This window comes from Xiphophorus couchianus, chromosome 7 (assembly GCF_001444195.1).
Source record: "Xiphophorus couchianus chromosome 7, X_couchianus-1.0, whole genome shotgun sequence".
Classification (NCBI taxonomy): Eukaryota; Metazoa; Chordata; class Actinopteri; order Cyprinodontiformes; family Poeciliidae; genus Xiphophorus; species Xiphophorus couchianus.
The window spans coordinates 8,610,893-8,621,295 of record NC_040234.1 but is presented as its reverse complement, the minus strand read 5'-3'; the positions used below and the strand labels follow the sequence as shown (position 1 = coordinate 8,621,295).

The 10,403-nt window shown below is 36.4% G+C and overlaps 1 protein-coding gene across 1 annotated transcript; it reads right to left on the bottom strand.

Annotated features, from left to right (window-relative positions):
- Nucleotides 1–494: 494 nt before the first annotated feature.
- On the bottom strand, nucleotides 495–8,701 carry LOC114148858 (CD209 antigen-like protein E). Its single transcript, XM_028024348.1, has 7 exons — nucleotides 8,510–8,701; nucleotides 7,286–7,360; nucleotides 6,684–6,782; nucleotides 5,636–5,806; nucleotides 5,274–5,422; nucleotides 2,991–3,091; nucleotides 495–1,603 (listed from the first exon to the last, which is right to left on the bottom strand). The coding sequence occupies exons 2-7, from the start codon at nucleotides 7,341–7,343 to the stop codon at nucleotides 1,459–1,461; spliced, it is 723 nt and encodes a 240-aa protein (XP_027880149.1). The 5' UTR covers nucleotides 7,344–7,360; nucleotides 8,510–8,701; the 3' UTR covers nucleotides 495–1,458.
- Between the last annotated feature and the right edge of the window lie 1,702 nt (nucleotides 8,702–10,403).

Genomic DNA, 10,403 nt, shown 5'->3' with positions numbered 1-10,403 from the left:
ATTACCCACTGGTTGCCCGAGTTTCACCCTCACCTCTTCAGTCTGATCACAAGCATTTCCTGGTTTCTCTGACTGGCAGTCGGACCGATCCTCTGTCTCCCTCCACGCCAGAACTTACCTGTCCGCCCTCCACGTCTTCTTCTGGATCCCGCTCAGCCTCCCCTCCCCTCTGGAACCTGGACCTGCTTAAGGATTTTCATAAGAAGACCAAAGCCCCGTCCCCCGCAGTCAAACCCCTCCCAGACCGAGATCATCATTTCTACAAGTAAGATCAGTCCAATTCATCTCACAACTCCTGTTTCCAAATACCCTAAACTCACGATCTCTTTTTGCTGCCCCATAGTGTGCCGACGACTCCGTGAATCTTCCCGAGGAACCATACCCTCTCCACCTCTCTTATCTCTGTATTTCAATAAACAATCTTTAGCTGATTTTCTGTTCTGCATGTGGGCAAAGAAAATGGATCCCAACATGACAAAAAGACACCTCCAGAATCTGAAAGCTTACCATTTAATTGCCTTTAAAAGCTACAAAAAATAAAAATAAAACAACATACAGGTCCAACCTTTCAAGATAATATCATCCATTACAACACTTTCCAACGCCATCATCACCATGGACAGTAACCAGTTCAGTAAACGTAGCAGATAGAAGCTTTTGTTCTGTCATGTAACAAAAAGTGGCCTTTAGTACCTGCTGTTCTGCTGGTTCTAAGTTCACTGGACACACATTCATGATCAAATGTTCAGGCCTGAACGTATGTAAATGTGAGTCACTCAGACTGTGTGGACAGGAATGTGTTCATATTCAACAAGATGAACTGCTGCGCTCCACTCAGAGATGAGTCTTATTGTGGGCATTGATGCAGTTTGTATGCTGTCTAATTACAAGAGAAGAAGAAAATGACATAATTTCTCACTAAACACACAATGCAGTTTTTTGTCCTCATGGTTCCTGAGAAATAATCCAAAGGGGTCAACAATATAATCTCTCCACACTGTATTTCTTAAAAACAATTGTCTTGTTGTTTCTCTGCTCATGTTCAGTTGTTTTTCTTTATTTTCTCTTCTATCGCCACCATTTAAATGGTAGCTGTACTTTCAGTATTGATGTGAACATTTGTTGCAGTCACAAAAATCAGGCCTTTTTGTGGACGTCCACAAACTGCTAGATGTCACAGATGACAGGATTAATTTCAACAATGAAGCAGACAGCAGACTGGCAGCAACAATAGGCTGCAGATCCATATTTGAGAAGCTTTTATGTGAAAGAATTTACAGTTAAATCTAATCTGCAAATGGATAATTTGTGTTTTTTTAAAAATGGCACTTTAGAAATGGTGCTACTGCACTGTATCTATAATATGTAATGTTAAAACATTTTCAGGTATCTGCAGTACAAAACGTAAAGCTTAAATTTAGCCTCAATTGGAAAGCAACCGCTAATATATACCCATCATTACACTGGAGCTTTTTCACAGATCCACGGGAAAGAACCATCACATTTATTATCATTCCATGTCTTGTTGACTTCCAAGATCTGTGCACAATCCTCACTTCCATTAACATTATCAGGCTGACCCTCTCCCCAGAACTTTTTAAGTCTGTAAACAAGAGAGTTATTTCACAGATTATCTTTCACGACAAACAGAAACAAAATGTCAGCTTATAAGTTGTGATGTTCTACATTGCAGTTGGCTTTGGAGTATAGAAGATAATAAATGATTTACATTAATGGTTTGCATTAGCACAACAACTTCCCATATTTTAAGGATTCAATTTCTTTACTTTTGAAAGAGAAACAAAGTTGTGTTCAAAATAAATGCAGTGTTTCCAAAAAGTGTGTTTATTATCGCAATTTTAAATTTTCTTGATTATTTCAGGCTTTTTTCCTTTACAAACACATTTTATTTGGCCTGATGTTTCTGTTTAGCTGTGACACCTTCCTGAATTGACCATCAGCCAAGCTATTGCTGCTAATAACTAAATATTCTATTTGTATGGGTAATGTTGTATTTGTCGATATCAAATTTGTATTTCTGGGTTTAACCCTTACAGTAGTAGTACAGTAATTTTAGGCCCAGGTTAAGAATAAAGTCATAATATTACAAGAATACAGTCATACTAATAAAGTCGTAAAATTATCAGAAGAAAGTAGTAGTTACTCGAGAATAAAGTTGTAATATTATGGTAATATTTAAAGCCCTTATGGCCTTTTGAACTGCCTCACAGTCTGACTCTGCTCTTGATTGGCTCTAATAATCTAGATTGACTTGTTTGGTTATTTTTGTTTACTTGCTGGGGCAGCACTTAGCCAGCTCTAGTCCTTTTATTTTTGAGTGTTAATTGGATTAACGTGTAATATGTTTTGTTTATAAAACCTTATTTCTGTAATAAACTATGGGGGAATTTCCCTGCCATAATCCAAGAGCACACATTTTCAATCTGAAAACAGGATTTTGTTCCGTTTTTGTTTTGTTTGTCTTTTGTTCTCAAAACTTTTAAGAATTTTGCTTACATTTTTATTTTGAAAGCAGGATTTCATGTCTTTCTTCTCAAAACCTGTAACGCTTGTACTTGTCAAAACTTCTCCTCGAGCTCAGATATAGTCTCTGCTCGCTTATGAAACATAAAACTGCCTTTTGGCACAGTCGCCTGGCAACCTCTCAGCCAATAGAATGAAAGTGTTGTACTGGGTGTGTTTGTTTCCTTCTTGCTGGTGTGCCTGTGTGACTACTATCGATTGTAGCAACATGCGCCACCCACTGGATATAGGATGTACTCTACTTTACTTATCATGTAGAAAAATTATAAATTAAATATAAGTTTCCATCAAACCCATGATTGGTCTGATTTGTAATATTGGACTGTTATTATCTTGAACACAAATGTTTTTATACAGAATAAAACACCAATCTTAGTACAAACTAAAGTAAAGCGATCCCATTCTGGTTCATAGTCAGGATTAATATAAAAGAAGGAAAAACTTACTCAGAACTCAGAGCAGTGCCATCAACCCACTTCCAGGATCCCTCCGTTTCTTCACTCAAACCAATCCATGCTGACTTGTCAGATAAGGCAAAAACAAATTTCTGTGAAACGGCATAGAAAATATTGCTTTTAGACTTGAATCACAACACAGTGTGTGCATATTATAATTGTAATCCAGATATATTGGTCACTTTGAAAATTATACTATTCTAAAATATTTCCTGTCCTTCCCCTTCCAAAAGAAATCATTTCCATGCAGACTCATTTGTCAAAGAAATGTAATTGAATTATTTTGCAGGTTTCTATTTGAGATCAATATTTCTAAATGCTTACACTCCAGTCGCACTATATCAATTTATATGTTGGAGACTTTACTGTAAGTGTTTAATTCCACATATAAATCTGTTATATGTGGAAAAATGAAGCACACTGTCTCAAACATCAAGAAAATCTCAAAGTACTATTAAAAAGTAATTTTTTGTTTCAATATTTCAGATCAGCCATGTTGGGACCCAGCCATAGAGTTAACAAACACACTGGTATAAAAAACTACTAAACCCCAAATTAACTGCATTAACTCACTATCAGCACCCGCCTCTCCCCTGGAACGTTAGCTGGAGATAGGCACCAGCACATCACAAGCCCACTGGAGACAAGGGTGTAAGAAAATGGATGGATGGATGGATGGATGGATGGATGGATGGATGGATGGATGGATGGATGGATGGATGGATAGATGGATGGAACTCACTTTCAGTCTGATGAGTAAAAGGAGAAGTGTGGCAGATTGATCAATGTGTCATTACAAACACGGCCTAGTGGCCCACTTCCTACATTTCCTTCCCTTTCTGCAGCTGTTACAGGTTACATTGGACACGACTGCATGCCTAGATCCAATCGCTCTGAAAATGAAGGCATTGCAACTTCAAAGTAACCCTTGTTGTTTGTTCTATTGGTATTTTTTCTTTCATCTCATATCGCTAACCTGTAAAATTAATTAGTAAAAAGTACTAAAGACCTGTTACTGTAATTCCATCCATCCATCCATTAATGTTTTCACAACCTTGTCGCTAGTGGGTCAGGAGGAGGTGCTGGTGTCTGTCTCCAGCTAACGTTCTGGGCGAGAGGCTGGGTTCACCCTGGACAGGTCGCCAGTCCGTTGCAGTGTTACTGTAATTCTAAAGGTGAAATGATTATATGCTAGTTATACCAAGGTAGCTCCATGCTCCAGTACTTCAAAACTTAGCTGAAACATTCACAGTTCACATTGAACTATGACATCATTGCATGACTTTATTGGTCAAAAGTAAATTTTTTCTTTGTATTTGGGGTGAATGATTCTAACTTAATGATTTTGTTGATTAAGGGATTTTAAGGTTGAAATATTTTTGTTAAATAAACTCTTACATTTTGGAGAAAAGTTGTTTGTGTTTATTCTATACATGTGAAGAATCATGCTGTTCCAATGCAGAACTTTAATCATTCATGTATTATATGCAATACATAAGCCTTAGTAGGCAGGTATTCATAATCAATAACTGAGACTGAAAACTATTAAGCTACGAGTTTCAGCAAAGCAGTTATGTGTTTTGTCTTACAACATATTACAATAAAAAGCCAAAGAAAAGAAACATTTTCTAGGAATAAAAAGAAAGCAGCATAAAAGTATTCAATCAGTAAATAAAAAAATCAAATTTTAATATGTCTTTTTAAAAATAATCAAAATCCTATTTAAATTAAAAGCAACCATTTTAACTAAACTGGTATTTTACACATCCCCTCTCCGGCAAGCAATTTCCACACTTCTGTGCTTTACAAGAAATAAAAAATGAAAGTTAAACCTTTATCTGCTTTCAGTGTTGGTTAAGAAAACCCAACCTCAACATGACACATTGTGGCTGAATTAATTTGCAGAAAATTGCACAACCAGTTTTTAACTTTGAAGTCTAATTTCTCACGCAGGGCAAGATGTGTTTACACAGCTTTGTCTCTTCATAAATTAAAAAAGTTTGTATCTACTCACTTTATCTTTGATATTATTGTTTTGGCAAGTAATCAAAACAGAAAAACGTGAACAAATTCAAAGCATCAATAGGCATTGTAGACAGAACTACTGCTACATATTTTAAATGTGCAATTATTGGAAATGTCTGTAGATTGTATTCAAATTCTAGAAACATTATGGAAACATTTTGTAGCACAATGTTTCTCTTAAAGCAAATAGGAAAGCATGAATCTGTTAATCTGAACATAAATGAATTTCACACTGAAAGATCACATCACCTGTTCATCATCGTCGTTTATCACCACCAGATAGCCTCCTCTCTTCCTGCAGTCTTCTCTGGCTTTCTTCCAAGGACCAGATTCAGTAATGAGGAGATAACAAGAAAAGCTGAACATCCTCCATCCGTCAGGACAGGTCACATATTTTTCTAAAGTAACAAAAAATATATATTTATATATATTTTTTATTTTTATTATCGTTAAAAGAAAACAGTTTTATCAAAATCAGTTAGATTTTATAATGTAGTTTTGCTTCATCAGTCATTAAGATATGAACTATAAGTAGATAAGTTAAAACCAACTTAAACCAAAGCCTGCATTGGTTTTTAACTTTCTATAAATAAACTGTTCTCACAACTTACTTAACAAACTTTGTAGCCTGGTCACTTCATTAGACCGTTGCAAGAGTGTTGCATTCAGTTGGTCTCTTTCTTTAGTCATAGCAGAAAGCTGGTCTTTGCTGGACTGGAGACGATCAGTCAGATTGTCTTTCGTATCAGAGAGACCTGCTGCCAAGCTGGATAATGCATGAGCTGAAATAATTTAAGGTAAAATATATCAGAAATGCAAAACATGTTTGTTTAAGCCTGATAAAATATGTTCAATTGTTAAAAAAAAAAAAAAAAAGGTAATCAGACTGAGAAGACTTTTGACACTCTGAATTTTGATGACATTAGTATTTTATTTATTTATTTTTCGATTTATAGGCAAGGCAATCATTTTCAAAGGGTTTGTCACATCGGTACCACTATTTGATAGGGGTGTGCATAAGACTGACATGAGACAGTCATAAACATGACATAACACCTGTCATGAATATAAAGGAGTCTTTATGTATGTTTATGACTGTTGTCATGAAGTGTCATTCGGTAAATAATGACATTTTTAATACAAAGTTGACACTTGTAATTGACTTTTTGTATAACTTTTAGTGCATCTTTGCGTTAAAATTGTTGCTATTTGCCGAGTGACACATGACGACAAGAGTCGTAAGCATTTATGAAGACTCCTTCATATTTATGACAGTATCATGTCAGTCTTATGCACATCGTTATTTACACTGTTATATAAGCTACACTTATGTAGCTTATATAACAGTGTAAATTTATTATTACTCAAAATAACTATACAGCCATTAATGTCTAAACTACCGGCAACAAAAGTGAGTACACCCCTTAGTGAAAGTTCCTTAAGTGTCAATATTTTGTGTGGCCAGCATTATTTACCAAATCTGCCTTAACTCTCTCTGTAATTCACAGTAGTATTGGAGTTTACGAAATGTAATTCCCCAACACCTGCTGCACTCATGCAGCCCCAGACCATGGCATTGCCATGGCAAATAAGCTTATTTCAAGCCATGAAAGTGAAGCAGAGCAGGATGATGGGAGATAAATAAATAACAAAACTCACTGTGAAAACCAAGTCTGATGAGTCCAATAAGGAGGCCAACACTCAGGATCCCCAAAGAGATAAGACCCACAATGAGCCACTTCTTAGAGCTGCTAGAACCTTAACAAGGACAATTTATTTCAATACCATTTGTAATGGTGATTGTTTGTCAAACCAAACATCCTATAAAAGTTCAATCCATGAGCCGTTGCTGCTGCACTGGGGTGAAGTTTCATAGGCAAAACCAGTCCAAAGTCCAAAACGTCTTTATGGTTTATTTTTTTCCCTGTACTGATGGAAAATGGACCCACAGTTCTGTCTTGCTTAGGAAAGCAAATAACAAAAATAATTAAACAAAAAATAAATATAATTAATAACTACACTGCTCAAAAAAATAAAGGGAACACTTAAACAGGTGTTTAACACTTAAAGTGTTCCCTTTATTTTTTTGAGCAGTATATTAACCAACAAATAGTAATCGGTAAATAATCACAAAAAAAATGTAAATAAACTAACATAATTCAAAATGATGAAAAATAAAGAATAGCTTCAAAACCATTAATTTTTTCCTGGATAATATTAAAAACATATGTTTGTGCTTTTCACTCAGAGATCATTCTTACCTCTGCCATTTACAACTGAAATATTGCTGAAAGAACCATTAGCATAGATTTCCTCCATTGGTTTGTCTGTCTTATCTGCAGCCAAAACAGAACTACATGAACACTGTGAGAATTGGTTTTTCATGAGGAAGTTGCAGGTTTTAAGCATGCTGAACAGTTAAAACCAAATGTTATTTTTGAGAGAGACAACTTAATCTTCTTACAACCTTATAGATAATTTAATAGTTTAATGCTTAAATTACAGAGAAAACACCGAGCGGTGCCTTTAAATTAGATATCTCAAACTATAGACTAAATTTATATTTAATTAACACATCATGGAAACATCATTTGCTTCCCATCACCATGTACACTACATTTTCTGTAAAGTAATTTTCTAGCAACATTGCAAAATAAGCTTGTCAATTTAGCATTTCTTTAAATACCACTTGAGGTGTACGGAGCCCCGTGCTGGAAGAAAAACGGCGAGTGACTGAGGGTCATTGCGCATAACACAAACCCTGTAAATTCTAGACACTAACAGGTACCATAGAATTGCACAAAAATCCATGAGGGACGGCGGAGTCCCAGCTCGAAATTCTGTGAAAGAGGTGAGCTTTGTGCCAGAAGCCCATTAAAATGCTGTCTGCATCATTTTAAACTGTGTGATTGTGAGCGTGAGTGGGAATAAAAATAGCAACAGGTATTTTGTTCCATATAACACAGTAGGAGTGTAACAGGTAAACCTTCTATGGATGCAAACTCGACTAAAAACACACCTGTTTAGGATTGTATTTGAAACGCAATCAATTACAAATTTATTGATGGAACCTGAATTAATGTCGTGTTTTGATTGTCGATTCTATCTTGCATTGTGTTTCTGTGTTGGTAATAATGTAAAGCACTTTGAAATGCTTTGCTGCTGAAATGTGCTATACAAATAAAATTTGATTGATTGATTGAAATAACTTCTTTTTCAGTTCACATGTAGAGGTTTAAGGCAATTACTCTTATAATAAAAATAGATTGATATAAAACAGTTTATTCCAGTTCTTGAACCAATTAAGAATTTTTTTTTTATCCAAGCTGCTCCTTCCAGTAAATGACATATGAGTCCTATGCAAGAGACACTTAGGATTTATTTCTGACATCATAGCTTGAAATTCTTTCAGTTTGCAGAGTACTCAAGTGCAGAGATTGACTGTGGCAAAATTTAATACTTTAATAAAATAATGAATTACTTACAATAAATTAACGCAGGTCAAGTCAAAGGAGGCAGGCAGAAGAAGAAGAGTCCAGTGAAGAATAATGACAACAGATAAACTTATATACCGAGGTAGAGGTGGAACTGGCAGAGTAATCAGATGAGCTACTCAGAAACAAAAGAGGAACAACTGTTGCAGAATGAAGATTGGGTAAACTGAGGAACGGATATTTCCATCAGAGGAACCCTGGAGACGCAACAGAAGAATTTGTGGAGAAACTTGTCCGGTGGTCAACGCCAAGGCACAGACAATCTACAGAGGAGCTTGTCAGGAGATTAACTGCAAAGCTCTAGATGCTGAGGATCTAGAGACTGGAACACAAAGAGAAGTTCTGGAGAGTGATCTTGGTACCACTAAATGGTCGGAGGAACCTTTGAGAAACTCTGGGATGCCAGATGAACCCTTGGAAGATCCATGTTGATCAAGCACAAATCAGTCGTAAAATGTTTGTATAGACAATTATTTTCCACCTTTTTTTTTTTTTTTCAAAACATGGCGCACCACATGACACAGTGGTTAGAGTGAGCGCCCTGTACTTTGAATCCTGTCCTTGGTTCCTCATGTGTTTCACCTCTTCTTTCTGCACTCTGTTAGCTTGCTCGCAAATGAAGGCCACTAGAGGCAAAAAAATAATAATTCTTGGGGAAAAATAAAAAATTATGTAAGATGATCAACTGTCCTGCTCTTTAAAAGCAGCTGTGCACTGGACAGTTGATCATCTTATCAATTTACTGTCTGCATGCGATTGGTGCAGCTGTGAGGCACCTGTACTGGGTTTTCAGTCAGAATGGCTTCACTTTGTCAGGTCGGCGTCTGCCTGGCTGTAATGACTTTCTGTTTTATCTGCAGGAAACATGGATTTTGTTTTGTAGAGGTCTTTTTACTGATTATGAGTGGACATGGTTGGCGGTTCACAGATGTAAGGCCTGGACCTTCTTCTGTGGAAGGCATGATCGGCGACCGGAGGTTCCTGTTTTGGCTCACTGCACAAACTGAGACTCAGTCAGTATCAATGCCATAAATCTTTGATTTATAACACAGACCATAGATCTAGAATTTAACATTTGTTTACAGAGAATGAGAAAACTACTACATTTGACGGTTCCAGTAGAAATAAATGAAAAGATTTAGTCTGAATTTGTCATCTTCAAATTGTAATAAAAATTGGTCAAAGCCTGTAAAGTCACAGGTTAAAGTGGACATCGGTCACTGGTCATTTTAAAATCTCTTTTTCAAAGTTTATGACCAAAATAGCCTTCATATTTTTTCTTGAAATATGGAAATATGGAAACACAGACTTTCCAATTCTGTGTTCACATATTTCTAATTGACTTTTAATTCAGTTATTGAAAAACTCCTCTGAGGGAGAGCCAAAATACTCAGAGGAAGAAGCCGTACCCGCCTCTAACCAGTGGCGCAAAACGTGGCTATACAGTGTATGCAACGCATAGGGGCGCTGCACTAGAGGGGGCGCAAAAACGATGTGGGGAATTTTTTTTATATAGTCAGCATTTTATGTACTTAACAGCTGTTTGTGTATGAAATGATCAATAACAGAGGAACAGCACTGATTAGGCGCCCCCCTCCCATACAGGCAGCTTGGGCAGCGGCTGAGGCGCGTTTTGTTTTCTTTTAAATTTGTAGTAATGCCTCAACAACAGGGAGCTAAAGATGGGGCGCAGAAAAAACTCCGGGGCCCAAAACAGAAAACGGAAGAGGGGGAAGGATAAAGATGTTGGAGAGACAAAGAAAAGCTTTTCAAAGTGGTTGAAAGACAGAAGGTAAGAAATGTCAGTGTATCAACAAGAGAGTTGTAAATATACAGGTTAGCTTAAGCTAGGCTACAATGATGATGTTCGCATCCACCTCAAAAA